Consider the following 20053-nt stretch of genomic DNA (forward strand, 5'->3'; position numbering starts at 1 on the left):
ACACACTGACACACACATATAAACAAAGGGGATTAGATAGACAGACACGCAGCTACACTCACACACACTCACTACACACACACACACACACACACACACACACACACACTCCCTCTCAACACAAATAGGTATAAACACACGCCCTCTGTGCCCTCACATTTTCTCTCACTCTTGTTTTTTATTGCCTTGTCTTCTCGTTTCTGTCTTGAAAACTCACGCTGCATGCAAACTGCACTTCTCTCGCTCTCTGTCCCTCCCTTCCACACACACACACACACACACACACACACACACACAATCAGACGTTAATATGGAAGCTGTGCGTTTGTATGGGAAGGTAGATGCTTCCATGCAAAATGAAACACAAGGTAAACGGCCTGCGGAGAGACAGAGAGCGAGAGAGAGTGTGTGTGTGTGTGTGTGTGTGTGTGTGTGTGTGTGTGTGTGTGTTTTCCTTTCTCTGTCATTCGTCTGAAGCTACTTTCTGTCCTTTTAAGGCAGTTAGTGACTGGCCTCTCTCTCTCAGTCTCTCTCTCTGTGCTTCTCAACCGTTCTTCTCCTTGCTGCTTTCTTTCCATTTTATATCTTCTCTCTCTCTTTTCGTTTCAACCCCCCCCCCTCCAATCCATCTCTCCGTCTTTCTGCAGCTTTGTTTTTCCATTTCACCTCTTTCATAATATCTCCTCCTCAGCACTGTTGCGAGAATCCATCCATATAAGTCATTTAACCCGGTATTGAGCCCCAAAATCTCATTTTTCTTTAACCAAGTGGAGAAATCTGTCAACGGGTAAGATAATCCCACTTGTTTCCAATGCAAATCAATTTGCGTCAAGAATCGTTCTGCGCTCAAGTGCCACACTCAAATCAAGTACGATACGAGTGACGTGATCTGCCTTCTCCCGTGTTTCATGACAGGGCTTTTATTTCAGACAGTACAGCTAGACTTGAAGCGGATGGTGTTATCTTGTCTTGACAGGCAAATTTATTCAGAAAAATACCAAAAAATGAGATTCTTCTTTTTTTTTTGCTTCTTTCATATAAGACCACATGTGTGCAGCTGTCCCTGTTTGCCCTGTCTGCTTAGTCTTTACCACAACTGAGCGCTGGCCAAAGTGCAGCGTGGATCTGGGGCTGCTCTGCCACTGCCAACACACTGGCTTCGCATTGTCACACTGGAGCGTTTCACCAGAAACTATTGATGCCCTATCGATTGTTTTTCTCCCTCCATTCTCATGTCCTCACATCTCACCACAACACCAGTGATCATGCCTGTAGCGTTGGAGGGATGAGGAGGAAGGAGGGCTGTGTGGAAAAAGAGGGAGAAGGGGAGGGGAGAGGAGGGGGGGATGGGCGATAGCGGTATGAGAAAGCAGCTTTTGAAATATCCTCACACACCACCACCACCACGCGCCATTCTCCTCGAGAGTGGCTGAAATCGGAGCTCTTTGTGAAAACGCCATGAGAGCATTTCGGGTTCATGCGATGAGCCGCAGCATACAAAGCAAAGAAGGGAGAGAGGGGAGGGATGAATGGGAGAAAGAAAGAGGAGGAAGAGAACGGAGAGGAGGGATAGATATGGGATGAAAGGTAGCATAGGTGGTACAGAGAGGTGAGAAAATGTAGCTTTTCTCCACATATTTTTTTTCCTCCTCTCTTTATGGTATTTCCATAATCCCCAAGAGAGAGAATGCAGCACTTCCCCTCTGAGGGATTAAAAAAAAAAAGACTATTTCTCATCTTGCAACAATTGGCATTGTTCAGTGAAGAAAGCTGGGCTTGGCTGGAGAGAAGGGCCGAGATAAATAGCGCAAATACAGTTTGAGCACGAGGATTAGACCGATATATTGTTCTGCTGGGGGTCAAAGTGGGACTCATCAGAAATCATTATCCCTTCCCTGATTGTTGTAATTGAATACATTGTCTTATCAGCTTTGAATCAGATGTCCGACCTGGTGAATCACAACAAACAGCTGTCAGCCTGTTTAATCTGCTTTGTGAGGTCCAACAGTTACCATGGCGCATTTCCAAAAAATGTCCAGGCTGCTGCATGTCTCATGACAACAGTTTGTCTTTACACCTGCTCACCTCTGAGGGAAAGGACAGCTGGACGGTCCAACATGGGAGGAGCTATCACATCTTATAGGTACAAATGTCTTTTGCATATGGACTAAAACATCTTTATTATTATCCGTATTATATACTGTACCAAACTTAAAGCTTGTTAAGTATTCAGCACAGAAAGCGTGTGTGAGCACAAACCTACAGTATCTCGCTAACTAAGCTAACAGTGATAAACGGTGGGGGATTAGCTTGCTGCCTTAACAGGATGATAAACTCTGTATAAACATCCAGTTTTACAGGATAAGAAAAGAGGGTCTGACATGTTTTTGACAACTTAGTGTGAGTACATGAGCAGCTAACGGAGGGGCACTGGATTCTACTGTGACTTGAAGGAATTGCCGCATTATGGTATTTTTTTAAAGTCAGGCTTTCACTGAAATGTTTTAGTGGCCACTGAGGTGGAACCCCTCTATCAACTGGCATTACACTGGTCACTCACCCTTGTATCGAACAGTCTTGCGTGGGATTGGGTTCCAGTTGAGGCCCACCGACTTCTCCCATCCAACCAGAATTACCAGGAGCAGGACCTTTGTCCCGCCCATGGCTCCCATGTCAGCTCCCATTCGCCGGGACCGGTGTCGAGTGATGGATCGGGGGGATCAATCAGTTGATCGGAGGGACTGGAGGGAGCGGCCGGGCTTCTGGCAGCCTGCCTGGTGGAGAGGAAAAACCAAGACATCAGCTAGAAGCAGCAATTCACTTTCCTTATTGACTGGGTTGTTCATCACAGACAATTTTGTCGCAAAAGTGTTTAAAACATGCACGAGCCACACAGAGTGGTTTATACATCCAAGCTGCGCTGAAAGATAAATTTCTGACTCTGAAAGCATGTAGGTCTATAAAACTGAACACAGTCATCGAAATCCACAATAATGTAAAACAGAAATGAGTTATGCAAATCATTGAAGCCAACAAGGACGCAGCTTTAATCGGTGTATGTTCCTCTGAGTGTGAGTGTCTGCCAACAAAAACAAAAGCAAACATTTTAATGACTTTTGGCCTTGGGGGTTATGCAGGAAAGTTCTCCATGTCCCTCCCTCACTCTGAGCGATAATCCAGCTATCGGCACTCAAAAAAGCGCAGAAATAGCTTATCGCTGCACTCTTGTCAAGCCAATTCAGCAGCAGTATATTAAACTGGGGCTGAGTTATCAAAGTTAATTGGCGTTGGCAACGCATCAAACACCAATGTGTTAGGAAATGAATGTCGAGGCAAGGACAATCCAATAGCACTGTGTTGTAAATGAATTGGTTTATACCTAATGAACATGTCAAGTGTGCAGCTACAGAGCGGCATTACAGTCCAATAACAGCACAGGATGATTGACTTGTTACTGGGCTGCAGGTGAGACTGATGCACAGGATGAGAAGTGGAATTTCACATTAAAATACTACACACACACACACACACACACACACACACACACACACACACTGTAAGTATGAACTCCGTGACATCAATAAGTGGCAGAAATGTGTTGAGTGCACTCATCCAAGATGAAGCACGTCACTTATTAACAAGTAACTGTTAAATCAGCCATGAGCAGCATTAAATAAATTAATTACTTTTTCATCAGAAGTTTCATTAGAGGAGTGTTTGAGTGTGAAAATAACTTTTTTAATTATATTAGATGAATGTCATCATTGGATTCATTAGTGAGCTACCTATGCTAACAAACCCCCATGTGCTAAGAAAGAAACAACATGTTCTACTTGTTCTTCTTGCAAGTGAGATTTATTGCTGAAATAAGTCGATTCATCCAAATTACAAAAAAGAAAAAAAAGATCTTCTCTTGTGACATTTAACCTCACAGATGATTTTATCTTCCCACGATTTAGGATGTGAGATTTCTGCTGACAATCGACAAAACAGTGGAGATGAATGGGATTTTATTTGTATTTCTCACAGTGATAAACTTCCCTCTGCAGCAACAGCCAGACACAGCGTCTATTATATCATCAGATGTAGTTAAAGAGCACCCACGCAGACACATGGGAGGATGAGTGAGCCGCTAGCCACCGTGAAAATTGGTGAAACAGATCTGCACATCTTGTTCACCATGGTTTCACCTGGCTGTTGTGTTTACATCACTGCCAATGTTGAAGCTAAATGCCTGATGGAACCATATGACTGAAGAATCACGCCTGAAACACACTAGATTATATGATGTGTTTGCACAAAAGTCTGTTATCACATCTGTGTCTAGATGCCTCCATGACCTCCATGTACTGTAATTAACAGTATAAATCAAAAGTACACTGCAGAAACTAAAAATCTTCCACTTAAAATAAGACTCATTACCTAAAAGAAGTAAAAAAGTGTCTAAAAACAAGCTACTTTTAATGTGGTGAGTCTTATTTTAAGTATAATGAGATTTGTTTTGACTAGAAATTACATTTTGACTAGAAATAAGACAAATATTCTTGGTTAGATATTTGAATTTTTGCAGTGTAGGCTTTCCTCTTATCAAAGGCCTCCATGGTGCTTCACTGGGTTACACTTATGCAAAGAAGTTGTGTGAAGGGTTAGAAAAGGTAACTTGAGAGAGAAGTTCAAACTAACTCTTACATCACGGGGCCAATCACAGTGCAGTTAAGTAAGTACCAATGTGGGATTGTCTGTTTCGAAAGAAATTATATAAAAAAAAGCAGTCCTGTCTGATTACGGAACTGGAAAGAGGATTTTATTATTTCCCTGTTACGTAATCTGATAAGCACTTTGTCTGAAGCAGACTAAAGTCTTAGGATAATCGACATAACGGTCTGTCCGGTGTTTTCGTAGTAGGGACTATTTTTTGTCAGCAGAAAGTAGTTCTTTTTGACAGCTCTTCATACTGTGGTCTGTATTCTTGGAAAGAGGGGACACTGTCAAATTGAAATGTCATTTTTAAATGCTGTAGGCACCATAAGGAACATTTCCGTTCACTTCTATTGTATTCAAATGGCAGCAGAAATCTCAGAGATGAGTATCTAAAGAAAAACCTCAGCATGCAAAACCAAAACTATCTGCATGGCTTGGCTGGGTTATTTACTGAACAGACCATGATTTCAACTTGAAGAGATCCAACTCCAACTCAATAAGTGTCACCTTAACACTAAACCAGTGAGGGAACTTCAGCCTATCTGCTGCTGATAAGAGGAATGATGGATATTCATCGATGTTGGTGTTCTTATGAGGACTAAATACCTTCATAAGAAGCTAAATGCACCACACACACCATCTGTAATCTCTCCCTTCCACACCTGCTGCTGCTGCTGCTTATCGGCGAGGAAAACGACGCCTTTGATGGTGTGTGCTCATTGGAGAAGGGAACCCATTGACTTTTAAACAGGCACAAAATGTCAACCTGTGTTTACTTTAACGCAGCCAAAGAAAGAAAATACCTATGCATGTGTAGCACATTTCACGTCTCCCACTCCCTCTTCCTCGCCTCTTCCCACATGTGAATATTAAGTTTCAGAGCTGGCAAACAAACATTTTGGTCTATTTGGCAGATTGGCAGGGGAGGTAATTGAGATTTGGAGAGGTGTGTGTGTGCATGCGTGTGTGTCTACGTGCCCATTTCCAACCAATGTGACTGTTATTGATTACACTTTTGAGAGGAAAATAATACTCCCCCTCCGCCCTCCGCCCTCCACCCGCAGATCAGATCATGGCGACGTGCTGTTAAATGAGCGTGCTTAAATGCTAGGTTTGGGTGAAAGCTCTCCAAGCCCGGCAGTGCCGACTACCAGCTTTATTGGATCGATGCTGGAGGCCTCGCCGGCCAACGCATGAGTGAGCCGTGAAGAGATTGAGATGGAGGGAGGGAGGGAGGGAGCGAGGGATGAAGGGCTGAAAGGATGAGAAAAAAAGAGAGCGAAAAAGAAAGAAAAACACATTTGAGATGTTGGGGGAGGCATGCAATTTTTCATGTTTTGTCTCCTCTCCAAGATGCTCCATCTCTGTGCTGAGATGCAACAAAGTGAAGTTGGCATCCTGAAGGTCGGATTAAGAGAAGAGGCAGCGTGTAAACACTACAGGGGCAGACGAGGAGGGAGAGGCGGCGAAGGAGGTGGAGAGTCGAGGCTTCTGCCTGTTGGATGAAAGTTACAATAACGTGACGTGTACCTTATTCTCATTTCTACTTTGTCTTTTATTGACTTCCTATTTCATTTTATTTTATCTTCCTCTCTTTCCATTTCTCCGCTATTGCAAACACACCCCTGTTTATCATAAATAATTGCCAAATGCCAAAGCAGAATATAGCATCTTCAAATTCAGCAAATGAACAGGGTTTTAATGATGCACGAAGTGACCTCTTAAAACCCTCTTTGTCCTAAGTGGTAGATACTGTAGAGAGAGATGAGACTTCAGGGACTAATATGACCTACAAGCAGTGGTCACATGACCAACAGTCAAAATACAATTTAATACCTATTGAATAATCAAAGCTTTTGATAACATGAAGGTAAAATCTTGAAGGTTGCTATTGCCATTACAGCCTGAAATACATTTCTAAACTATATGGACTATAGTGGAGTCTGTCTGTGTTGAAGTGAATGGGAACCCCTGTAACACTCTAAGTTACCCCATTAGGATTTGTAAGAAATAGTTGTGTAACAATCCAAACAAATAAATAATGTTAAATTGCTTTCAGTAAATCATCTTCATCAAGGAGTTATCTACTTTCCAAAAGGACACAGCTCAATTATATTGTAATAAACAAAAAATAATAAATTGCAAATGAAATAATGTTTCCGTAGGGCAACTGGAAAAACAAAAAACAAAACGTTAACCTGCTGCTCTTGTGGAGAAGAAAATTCTTCACAATCCACTAGTTTGAAGTAAAATATTCATTGGTACAATAAAAAATGTAGTAAAAGTGTTGTAGACACTAAGATAAGTAAAAGTACCAATTATGTAGTTTAATTTAGAAAAAAAGAGATAAAAAACCTTAATAATTTAAAGAAATCATGAAATGTTGCAAAAAAGATTTTTTATGCTTGACTGAGGTAAAAAAAAAAAAAAAATCAGTTAGGAGTTCGGAGTGTGGTGGAGAAACACTCGGTAAATTAATCATGATGTACATGATATGTGACTTATCTGCTGAAGCTTCGGCTCAACCGGAGAGAAAAAGTATTGATAAGACAAAAACATCAGATCAATGCAAAGCGATGAGGAGACTATACCCTTCCTCCAATAAATAGTTGAAACCAGGATACCGGCCTGTATTGATGGTCTGGACCAGCTCTCCATCTGTAGAATTATAATCCTCTCAATAGAGTCTCAATCTGTTTAAGACGGTGGTGAGGTGACACACCTAACTGCTACCTGCCGACCTCCACGTCAACCCTGCACCTGACCGAGGGGGATGAGCCACACTCATTAACGTCAGCTCTCCTCTGATCTGTGCACTTGTTATGGTGTTAGGATAAAGCTAAGTGGCTTTGTAAGCCCCAAGGATCTGTTCTATTGAACTGGGTGAAATAACCTTCAGAGCCATTGGATGTAATTTACACTAGGTCGACTCTACTCATTCTGCATCGCTCTGATGGTCGTGGATGGAAAAGACAAGTCATTTACTTTCTCTGGTTGAAAAATGTAAAAATGCAGTTAAAATGGGTGCTATGATTTCATGGAAATATAGCAGCATCCAATTATACTGTATCATGTTAAATGGATAGTTCAACATTTTGGCAAACTGGCCCATTGCCATAATCCCTATACTGTAGTTTTAGGAGTAGGTTCGTTACCTTTAATTGTCGGTGTAAATTATTTTAGAAGCTGCTCAGAGCTACGCTACGGAGGCTACTTTCTTGGTTTCCCCCATGAAACTCATCAAATACACAATCCAACAACTCCAAAACTCTCTGGTGGACAAGTTGTGAGCTGCACATTCACCACGCTATGAGATAATAACAGAACATTGCAAGATAGTTGTTGTTTTCGAGCCAAATGCCCCCAACGGCATCACGCATCAGTGATTTTGCATGAATTTACCTTGAAAACAACTCTGTTTCGGTAGTTCAAAATGTTGAACTATCCCTTTAACATATACACAACATTGTAATGTTACTGCATAGTGAGTATTCAACTGTTGAATGTAACAACATCATAGTGTAATGACAGCTTGCATGGCCCACAGTGGTCAGCTAGCGGTTAACGTGCTAATAAATGACCTGGCCAACAGCAGCATGAGCCGTATCTGTACCACCGACTATTGGAAAAGCAGCAGCGGCGTGGTGAGTCAGTGTGATCCATTTAGCTGCTTTAATAGCATACAGCAGAGGGAATCCATGCAGTGCCAATGCAGAAATGGAGTCGTTCACCACGGAGCAATAACAATCAACTAAGAACAGATTAGCTAGCTGCAGGATTGTTTTCCATTCCGTGTTGACTACTTCTCTTGACGCCTCTAAAAACTGCACTCTCTGCAGGGAACTTTATGAACGCCGGGAGAGACGGCTCAAGTCAGTCTGTGATGAATTTTTATTTTCTTTTTCTTTTCTATTCTCTCTCTTTCAAAGCAACTCTTACGATCCCTGTGTGCGCTGTGAGGAGCGAGGGCGCAGCCTCGCTCTCCCCCTGATGACCAAATTAACTCGGCTGCTCCGTCTCTCACCGCGGCCTCTTTAAGGTCCTGTGGTGTCACATAACTCTGCAGGCGGTATCAAATCATCTTTTAGCTGCTGGTGTTGTTGTTGAGCCTGGTTTAGCTAATGAGCTGAGACACGGCAGCCTAATAATATCAGTCAGCACTCCACAATGGAGAGCTCATTAAAACATACAGAGAAATAGGCCACATGTTCTGATTGGGTTGCTGAGCGGTGTGTGTTTTGGCTGCTGCCTGTCGATTTGTGTCATTTCATTGGCACGTCTGTCTTCTCGTGTCTGTGTGTGTTCATTGTGTGTGTGTGTGTGTGTGTGTGTGTGTTTCTTGTCAGCGTGTAGTTGGAGGTAAGATGAATCCCTGCAGGGAGACGCAAAGCAGGGTTCTTCTTACAAAGAGGGCGGAAGACAGGAAGGAAGAGACGAGGAAGGTTTTCAGCCCCCATCTGTCTGTCCTCTTTTCTTCCCCGCTGCATCTCTCTGTTTCCCACTGTCCTCTTCCTGCCCTTCATTTTCCCCACCTCTACCTTCCTGGCAGCCCACATTACCACACACACACACACACACACACACACACACACACACACACACACACACACACACACTGACCTCTGCTGCTGTCCCAGCTGATTGCTAGTCCTCGCAGGCATTGTTTGACTTCAGACCTCGACCTCTGACCCTTGAGCCGGTTAAAGCGAGCCGGGTCACATGGCCCAGCAGCCTGCACCCCGACTATCACACTGGGACAGACTTAATGTCCATTAACCCCTAACTTCCACCCGCCCCCACCCACACACACACACACACATGCACACACACACATACAGAGGGATGGGCTGCAGGACAATCCCCCCCCCCCTCCCCCCACCCTTCATCTCCCCTCTCGCCTCCCTGCAAAACAAACACAGCAGCGACCATCAGCTCTCTTCCTTCCTTCCTTCCTTCCTTCCTTCCTGCCTTCGACCTTGCTCCCTCCCCCAATCCCTCCACCTTTTATTGCTCCGGCACCATTAAAAAAACACACACAAGTGCAAACTCTCGCACACAAAAGCTGTTACACCTAAATAGAACGAGCTGGATCAAACGATTTCACACCTCTTGGACGGAGAGAGAGAGAGAGAGTGAGAGAGAGAGTGTTTCCTGGCCTTTATACCTTCTCTCCCTCCTCTGGAAATCAGGAGATCTGGTGTATTATGATTGGCTATGAAGCAGTTTCTGATGCAGCTTAGGAGTGATATCCAACATTGGATTATTGAAATTCAAAAAATGTGTTGACTGATATCACTGGGTCATATTTAGCCGTGCTGCACTGTAGCTGTGTCAACCTGATGCTTGGTCCAACCGCTCTGATCCAGATGGAATGGCAATAATTTAGAATAATTTATCGGAGGAAGAGGCCTCATTACTTTTTCATCCCCAGACCAAAATTCTAGTTTTATGTAATCAGTTTATGACCAAATACCTGCAAAAACTCAGCTGTGGTTTGTGTTTAGTAACACGCCAGACTAAGATGGTGAATATGGTAAACATTACCCGCTGCATCTTGGCACGCATCACTGTCATTGTGAGACAGATGTTAGCATTTAGCTCAAAGCCCTGCTGTGGCTAAGTAGGCAACAGCCACACTGAGCGCTCAGCGTGGATGTAAACTCCAGTTTTAAAAAGTGAGAAAAGGAGACACTGGGGGGGGGGGTGTAGTGTGTTTTTCTTTCTGGAAAGGAGTGTCAGCATCACAGAGTAAGGTGGGCACACTACTCTACAATACAGACATTTTTACTGCAAACCGGATGAAATGATTTCACTAACCAACGAAGCAATTTTTTGTAATTACTTGATAATGCGATGAAGAGTCCTTGTTATAAAAGACCTCAATGAAAAAGAATAATATGGGTCTTAAAAGAGGTAAAGTGTGATTGTTGGCACAGGTCACTGTTTTAACTTCACTTTGAAGAAGCAAAAATGTTCAAAACATGATCTACCAAGATTCTTTGCAAAATGATAATTTGTGACCCAGGTTAACTTGGCTTCATTTATGCGATTCAAATGTATTCTGAAGGGTTCAAAATGTCATAGAGGAGTCTCTGGACTAAGCAGGGGGCCTGTAAGACAGCTTTAACTAAATGCCTGAAATAAGAATGTATAAACATATAACAGCTCTGATTGTGGAGTGGCATCAAAGACGAAACATTTCAAAGCCCAGGGTTCAAGTCAAGAGAAGAATGGCCTGGGTAATCATCACTGTGATCAAATATCATCTAACAGCACTGTCCGACTGACTGAGATGACTTGTGGGATGTAAAGTGAGGGCGGTCAACATCAAAGTCAGCATTTTCTTTGCTAATACTTCTCACTTACTCACACGGAGCTGCAGAGCCGAGCACGCAACAGGGCCGAAGTAAAGAGAGGCACGGCTCTACATCTCGCTAAAAAGCTCTTTCCTATGCACTGACATAAAGCAGGCGGAGAGCGGACACTCTACTGACAGTGAAACATGCACTCTCCCTCCCACAGCCTGCACACTCAGCATCTGAGAGTCTTGGTACAAAGACACAGGTGAACAATTACAGCAGGTAAAGTACAGACGGACGGGGGTTTTGTATGAAATTCTGCATGGTTTGAATGAACGCTTGAAAGCAATCCCAAGCCCGAGTGAGTCTGCATTGAAGTGATAGCATTAACTAGCATATCTGTGAATACAGATGTTACAAACAGGCGTGTGGAGCCTTTATGCTGACCACCTCACATAAAAGAGCGGTGTGTGTGTGTGTGTGTGTGTGTGCGTGCGTGGATGATGTGCTGGCAGATTGTGCAGTGTGTTTGTGTTGAGCTGGCACAGATGAAAGACTGATAATCAAAGAGCAGTTTGATCAGCTGCATGCACTGTGTGTGTGTGTGTGTGTGTGTGTGTGTGTGTGTGTTTGTGAATCCAGATGAATGTGAAAGACTGTGATCTGGCTTGTATTGTCTTCCTCTAAAAAAAAAAAAAACAAAACCCTCTACAAAGTGTCCGACATGGCCCTTTAAAGCCACTACCATCAATATGTGAACCACCCATCAGTTTTCATGCACCTGAGCACATGACTTCCTATATTTGCATACAATCAAGGGTTTGCTAAGCAGCGCCAGGACATCAAGCCATTTCGAAAAGCGTCAAGTTAATGTCATTGACTTTCCTTCCACATGGTGATTGGAATTCACTTCCCGTCCTAATTACCTCAAACTGAAGCGGAACCGAGCGCAGAATTTGACTTTAAACAACCTATTGCAAATTGATGGAAATGTTAAAAAGAGAAAAAAAAAAGAAAATCCCAGGAGAACTTGCAGTATACCATCTCAGCCTCCATCACTGCTGCCTCCACCCAGCATGCTGCGCTTTCATGTCTCTCCCCTGGGAGATTATGCAGGCCTTCAAATCTCCATCTTCGCTCCTTTCATCCCTACTGTAGATCTCGCTCCCTCCCCCATCCCCCTCCCGTCCCCCCGTCCCCCCTGCCGCCTTGTCCGTGTCATGGTCGGCTGGTCAGGCGTGGTGGGCTTATAATTCTTTGATCGGCGCTCTGATCTCCTCCATCAGTGCCAGGGGCTCCAGCTGATTACAGATGAAATGGATCTGATTTGGACTCTAACTTCGGGCCAAACACCTGCTCAGACCTGAGGAAGCGATGGAGGAGGGGGCGCAGGCCAGTCCAAACCAGAGAGACTGATGTCCAGTTTAACAGACAGCGAGACCATCTGTGGCTCATCTCTTGTTGCGGTGGACGCACGCCTGATGGAAGACATGCTCGCACATTCTGGGAAGTGGGGGGGTGGGGGAGATTTCACAACTGTGATAGGAAAGTTTTGACGATAAAGAACCAAATACTGATCAGATATTAAAGCTGCACCAACAAATATTTTGTGTTAACAATAGGTCGACGGCTAACATGTAATTTGGAACACGTTATCATTAACCAAATCTGCAGTCCCTCTTAGCTCCAAGCATTTTGTTTTTAATCTTGATGGTTTAGTTTGGCAGCCTGCAACTTCTCTCTGCTCTTATCAAGGTTGTAGCCGGCCACAGAAGACAGCTGTTACAGCTAAACAGATACTTCCAGCTCAGCACCAAAGCAAAGACCGATACTAAACAGTTGGTGAACATGCTGGAGCATTTAAAGCCACAGCAGAAATATCAGTCTTTGACTATCTGAATCTGTGGAACCACTTAGTTAACTGTTATTAAGTGTCTTAAAGAAGTGATAATGAACTCAAAAGAACTATAATGAGTTTGAAATGAAGATGAAAACTTTTAATCATCGTTCCACAAACCTGTTCCCCAGATGTCCATGGTTATAATCCAACCAATCATTACAGGAACTCATTTCATCAGTGCATCAGTCTCTGATAAAACCAGAAATCAGTCACTTATCAGACCTGGTCAGGAGCCACTAAAAGAACTGCAGATACATGATGAAGTATTTGGTTAAATGCTTTCCAACAGGGCTCAACAACACCCTTTAATTCCTACATCATGAGATATATAACTATTTGTTTCTCTTGATAAATGCAATAATAAAGAAAACAAGCGAGCCAATTAAAGCTTTGAAATTAATAACAAGGAGAGCACATTTAATCAGTCGTTCATTACCTGACATATCAGTCACGACTGATTGGCTGGCACAAAACAACCCCAAAATAGTACAAGTGAGAACTTGCTTTCATGAACATGAAAATACAGTCTGATTATGAAGGTGACGTGTTGCGTTTGTCTGGATTAATCACATTGGCTGCTGGAGCGTCTGCTGCTGGAGCTTTTGTCTGCGATATTATATGGCACACAGACAGCTGGAAAAAAACTGCTATGCGAGTACATTTAGGTCAGCGAGAGACTCACAATCTAACTACAGATTTCTCTTAGTCCTCTAACCTGATAGAGGAAACCAGATTTTTGGTTTACTTGCCATTTAAGAAATGTAATTACTGCAGAAAGCCAACAATAACCAGGTTAGTTAAGTGCGAGCAGACACATTGTCTGTATTCTGCTCTCTCTCAAACAGCCGCTCCATTTGGGCTCCCCCCCTCTTCTCCGGGTGACCTTGTCCTCCACGGCCCAGCATATGTTGTTTCTGATGAGTACAACTCACGTGCACTCCGCCCCGGCTTGCCCCGTGTTCTGGCCCGGGGGGGGGACAGCACTCTGACCTGTCATCAATAGGCAGATATGGGTGTGCGCAATCGTCCATGTGCACCATAGGTCGATCACATCTCTCTCAATCCAGTGGTCTGGATTCACAGCAGGAAACTCTGCACAGCACGTACATTTACATACTATACTGTGTATCTGTATCCACATGAACACATGAAGATAATACATGTACACTGCATCAGCCTAGGAAACATGGAACAACTATTTAATCATGCGTCCTGTGAACACCCACAGATACACAAACATCTCCCCACTCATATATGTTGCAACCTGCTCCTCACACACCAGTGCACTAATCAAATACACTATTTTCCGCCCACAGCCAGAATCAGACAAACAAAAAAGCTGACAAAGTTTCTCAGTTGTATTTCAGAGCTCATTAAAAAAGTATTCACCACTGTACGATTTAGCGCCGTAATCAGCTCTGAATAATAGAAATGGTCATATTGATGCCTGCGGGCTCCCGACGCACTGTCTCATTTTGAAACAACAACCGCTGGGCGTGCGAATGCAAAACACTATGACACACACACGCCCACACGCACACACTAAGCTATCTCCCTCTTGCTTCTCGCTTCTCTCTCTCTGGTTGCCGGGTCCCTCGGATGCTCACAGTGTACGGGTATTTTGGCTTGGGGAGACCGCCTACTACGCTCCTTGGGGGGCTAATTGTCCAGTAGCGCTCTTTCGCTTTCCCCTCCCACTCTATCTGTTCTGTCCTTTCGGTTCGGGCTTCGTTATTTGAGCGTTTCTTTCGGGGGATGAGTTCAGGAGTTCACGCTGAGCCCAGAGCCCTGGATCCCAGTGAGGTGCCACAGGGCAGAAAGGTTACACCTAGCTGGACTCCTATAGAAACAGCCCACACACACATCAATGACGGGCAGGCAGGTAGGGAGGGAGGGAGGGAGGGAGGGAGGCAAGCTAACACTGACAGAGAGATGAATAGAATGGGAGAGGCAAAGGAGGAAAAAAACAGGACTGAAAGGAAAAGATATGACTGAGTGTAGTGTAAATGTTGAGGGTCAGCATGACTTTGTGGGCTGAGGCTTTCATGGTAAAGTTGAGTTTGTTTATCTGCTTATACAGTTTCATGGCTTTCCAAACAGACTTGCAGTACTTGGATAAAAGTGATTGAAATTTGGGCTGAACTGATCTGTGGTGATGTACCCTGCAAGTGTGGATGAAAACAACTATAGATTGTAGTTGGAGCCTATACTGTATATAATAATTTCAGTTGGGAACATGTGAACATCCCCAAACAGAGGACAAACACGGCTCAGAACATGGCTCTGATGTCTGAAGTCAAGTGTTCAACAAAGCATGGATAAGTAACATTATTTTGAGGAAACAAAACTGCTAAATTATTTCCCAAAGTGTCATTCATTAAAAATTACTGTTTAATTTAACGGGCCAACTTGTATTGTAACTAAATCCAAACCCTTGTTGACTTGAATCTCTGTGTCTGCCAGTTATTTCCTCCGATTTTTGCTCCAGAAATTAAAATGAACGTGTTATAATGTCAGAGAAAGAAGAACAAAAGAAATTTGCAGCATCATTTTCATTGCAGCAGTGTTGTTTTTTTGTCCTTCATATCTTCCCTTGCAGGAACTGTGTTTTCCTCAAAGGGTGGGAATCATTCAGGAGGTGGGTTTACAGCTTGCCAGACTGCTCTTTGTCCTCTTCTACTTTCTTTTAGCTTTTTTTAGCTGCTGTGTGCTGGTCATATAAGACCAACAAAGGCTGCAGCAGCAAACTCCTTGATAGCAAATGTAACCTTTCATTTGTGAGAGAATCAATGTTCATCTGTAACTCGATACTGGTTGGTCCAATTGTTGAATAATATTAGCTCAAGGAAGATTAGCAGGCAGCTTATAGCATATTCATTTATGTTTCCTCTAACTTTATAATGAGAAACTGTGTTGTCTCACTGTCAACACTGAACTGTGCAACCTTGTTCATCTCCCTTGATAACACTCTTATTCTTTTATTTTTTATTCATAAGCCATTCAAACCCTTGAAAGGCAGGTGAAAGCTGTAGAGGAGAACAGTGAGGGAGGCTTTCCTCTGACTCAACAACTAGTCAACAATGAAGGTGCCCTTCAGCAAGGCAGTTAACCCAGCTAGATTCAGTGTGTTCACTGACTGAGAGAAGACAGGAAACGATGAAAGAGTTCAGTTTCCAGTACTGGGCAGGTCCCAGTGGCCAAAATTAGCAGACTGTGGTTCGTATGGGGCAGATCCCAAGGAATGAATGTGCATTACTGTGAAAAATGCAAAGCAGAACATTTCCGACAAGGCGCTCGTGCACACTCAGCAGAAGCAAAAATCCTTCCCCGGATGAATAAATTCGAGGAGAAATCTGCCAATGACAGCTCTCAGATCAGTTAGTGGAGATATTTGTTTGAAGAGACCATAAGTGTAAGGTGAGAGGAATGAGAAGAGAGTGCTCCAGCCCCGGGTCTATTAGAGCCTGATTGGGCCCATTAGGAGGGAAAGGTGATACGTGAACCACAAGCAACGCTCCTCCGGCCTGGCTCTACATTAACCGCTGCCTGCTCTCTACTTTGTTGAACACATAGGCTGATCGATAGCAATGAGAAGGAAGGAGAGAAGGGTAGGAGGTGGCAGGGCGAGGAGGAGAGAAAAAAGGTCCAGGTTTACGGGAAGATAAGCTGGGATCGATTGAGAGACAAGGACTGCTGCTGCGTGGAGAGGGGGAGAGGACGGAGGAATGCAAGATGCAGAAGGTTCACCTCATCAAAACTGATGGAGGGGAACCTGGGTGTGTGTGTGTGTGTGTGTGTGTGTGTGTGTGTGTGTGTAGGGACTGGACATGTACTTGGCCAAGAGTATATGTCTGTGTCACTCAAATGCGTGTACTGCCAGAACAGTTATAGATTATAAGATCTCAAATAACAGCCAGCATCCAAGAAAAGGCCCTGATCAGCACAAACAAATAAAGACCTCCTAACAGCTGGGGGGGGGGGGGGGGGGGGGGGGGTAAATCACTCACAGGGAATTACATTCAGCATTAAAGTCCTGAGTTTTAATTCACTGATTATGTCCAATCACTTCAGAAAGATGTTGGATCAGTGAAACGTTCTTAAGAATAAATGAATGAATATGAGGAAATAAAAAATGACGTATTGACACCTCTGAATATTTAAAACTGTTTTAATCAACTGTGTTATGTGTTTCATTCACAAAAAGCCCAGGTGTAGTTTTATAAGTGAGTCCATGTGCTTTTGAGACGCAGCCAATTAGCTGCTTACTCTATACTTCATGTTTAATTTACGTACATGGTATGAATCTCCTCATAAATCCTCACAACTAAGTGAAAAGGCGTATTTCCCAAAATGTCAAGCTAGTCCTGAAACCAAAGCTGAGCTCTTAGTCACTAATGTATTCCAATTGCTTTTTTTTTTTTACTCTGTCTCTTTTTTATTTTCCTTCAGAGAGAAGCTGCCTTAAGGATCACAGCCCCTTAGGCGCTGAAACACTTTTAAAGTGAAAAACCATTGCAGCCAATGTGGAGTAGCAATAAAAAAAAAGGAAAAATAAAAAAAAACAAGAACGCTGGAAGTGACTGGAAGAGGAAAAAAAAACACAGAGTGAAATTAAAACAGTAATTTTGTTACATGAGAGAAACTGGGAGCAACAGAGTGTCCCTGTTGTTGTTCTGAGGGAGACTGCGCCGTGTTAACGTACATTAGATTCCATTCATCAGGGCAACAGGCAGACGGGGGAAGAAGTGTGACGTTAGCGTTAGCAGCACACAGCAAATTAAACCAGGCACAGATGAGAAAAGAAGGAGATGGTATCTAAAATATGATAAAATACTCTTGCCGGTTTCCCTCAGCAGCGAGAGATAAATGAAAGCGCCCGTCGCTATCTGAGAATTTACAGTAGCAGCTCGTGTTGTACCGCATGCCTCTCGGTGTGTAGGACTGTGTGAGCGCGCACCAACATTTCAATTTCTGCTGTGTGATTGAGTGTGCACGGGGGTGTGTGTATATAAGTGGAGTTCATTTATTTCTGCATATATCTGACACCTGTCACACTATACCTTGATGTGCATAACCTCCACCTCCATCTCTCCTGCTTCATTCCACTCTCTTCCTCCTCTTCCTCTTCCTCCCTCTATTGCTCTCTCTATCTCTCTCCTCTCACTGTCATATCCTCCATTCTTCCACCTTTCTCACCCTCCCTCCCTCCCGCACCCCCACCTCCTCCCCCGAGCTCTTGGCGTCTGTGACGGCACCTTGTCAGAGAGAAAGCTATTTATGATTGGCAACCAATATCCTCGCAGAGATAAACACACACTGTGAAAGACACAGATAGAGAGTGTGAGACAGACAGCCAGAGAGAGAGAGAGAGAGAGAGAGATTCAGAATTATTAGAGAGAACGAGGGATAAGTGCATTGTGATGAGAGAGACACACACACATGCACACACTTGCTTTTTTGAAAAATATGGACTGAGGAAATGGAGCGGTGTCGCCGGAGGATGTTTTTTTTCTTACTTTTGGTGTTTATGTGTGTGAGAGGATTTTGTCGTTGTCATCATTGTATAGTATACATATCTATGTTTGAGAGTGTGTATGTGTGTGTTTAACGTCCTTATTCTGCCCATATGTCTGTGTGTATTCTGCAGGTTAAAGTTGGAATACAAATAACTTTGTTTTATCGAAGGCAATTTAGTGAAGTCTGCCGCAGCTCCCAGACGCTCCATCACACAGACAGCTGATTGGAAATGAGAGACGCCCTAACATGAGATGGCCACCTATACTAACTTACACACACTCTCACACGCGCATACTGTCTCACACATTATTTCCAGCGTACTATATGGGAGGGGTTTGGTTTTAGAGGTAAAGGCAGCAGTGGACTGTTGGTTGTGGATTCTAACCCTCGATTAGCATACAAGCTGTCATGTAAGAGCTACTACAAATACATGATACAACGCTCTTTACAACAAGGACTGCTCAGAAATAACTTTGGTTTGTGTCCAGTTATATCTTCTGAATTAAAAATATACATCAAATCTTCTTGTTTCTCTTTTGTTGTTTCATCTTTTCATATCTCAGCAGTCAAAGCCACAAAGGCCTCTTATTCACTGTGTAGGCTATTACTGTAGTTATTCTGCATCTATTTCTCATATTGCAAATTTGTTTGTAAATACATAGGCCTACCACTAAGTAGGCTACAGTAATAATAGGAAGGCTAAATTTACGCTGCTGTCAAGAGGAACATACTGTAAGAAGATTGACACCACTCTTACCTCCATATAGCCTAGATAACATCCCCTGTAACCTAGATACAGGGGATGTTATTTGACTTTTACTGTAAGTCTTATATTAAAAGGTAGAACTACTTGTGTCATTTGGGTGCATGTTTTTTGCTCCACAATTATGGTGTGTTCTAACCAAAACCCAAAGTGAACTATTACAGTTGTTAAATGATTCACTCCTTACAGCTACAGCTACATTTCATTTCCAGTCAGTGACGGTGACATTGTGTGACCGCGGTCATGCTGCTTTATTCACAACTGTGTCGCTGCTATTTCTTTTTACAATTCAATTATCTAATTTAGAATAATGGAGGACGTGTCCTCTTGATACTTTGGTTATCTCTGGAGGTTCTGGTGGGACCTTTTCTTTTCTATTTCCCTGTATATCCATAAGTCATGCTAAGCTAAGCTAAGCTAACTGTTACCTGACTCCAGCTTCATGTTAACATATATGAGGCTGGTATTGATCTCTGCTTCTAGCTCGCAGTAGGAAAACTCCTACGGTACGGTGTGGAAGTCTTCCAGTCAGACGAGGCCGGGCTGCCTGTCGCCTGAGAGGCAAAACCAGGACAAGAGGCTATAAAACACCAGCTGCCATAAAATGTGCTGTGAGCAGAGAGTCATAACTAAAGGCTCAGCCTCTCAACTTCTCTCCCCAGACTTTAGTCAGCTCGATATATTTCAGTGAGTAAATGAAACTTAAAGTGAAAAAATTACCTCGTGCTTTTATCACACGTCACAAAATTCATGATTCACTAAAACTGAAGTTGTAATTCTGTGCGTGGTCACTTCTGTTTTCTTCATTCTTCTACTTTTGGTGCTTCGGGTGAAATCTGGCCACCACGCTTTCACTCACACATACGCAATCAG

At 43.3% G+C, this 20053-nt stretch overlaps 1 protein-coding gene across 2 annotated transcripts in view; it reads right to left on the bottom strand.

Moving 5' to 3' along the window:
- Positions 1-20053, bottom strand: part of sema4c (sema domain, immunoglobulin domain (Ig), transmembrane domain (TM) and short cytoplasmic domain, (semaphorin) 4C) — a 99931-nt gene that overhangs the window by 45646 nt on the left and 34232 nt on the right. Inside the window, exon 3 of one of the 2 annotated variants that reach the window (XM_085787794.1) lies at positions 2561-2770. In XM_085787794.1, the coding sequence (XP_085643920.1) occupies positions 2561-2684 (124 nt within the window). In that variant the 5' untranslated portion in view covers positions 2685-2770. Of the gene's footprint in view, positions 1-2560; positions 2775-20053 lie in introns of both variants that reach the window. The other variant, XM_085787795.1, reaches the window with a different exon arrangement.

Source organism: Trachurus japonicus, chromosome 9 (assembly GCF_045865225.1).
Source record: "Trachurus japonicus isolate A0001 chromosome 9, Traja_1.0".
Taxonomy (NCBI): Eukaryota; Metazoa; Chordata; class Actinopteri; order Carangiformes; family Carangidae; genus Trachurus; species Trachurus japonicus.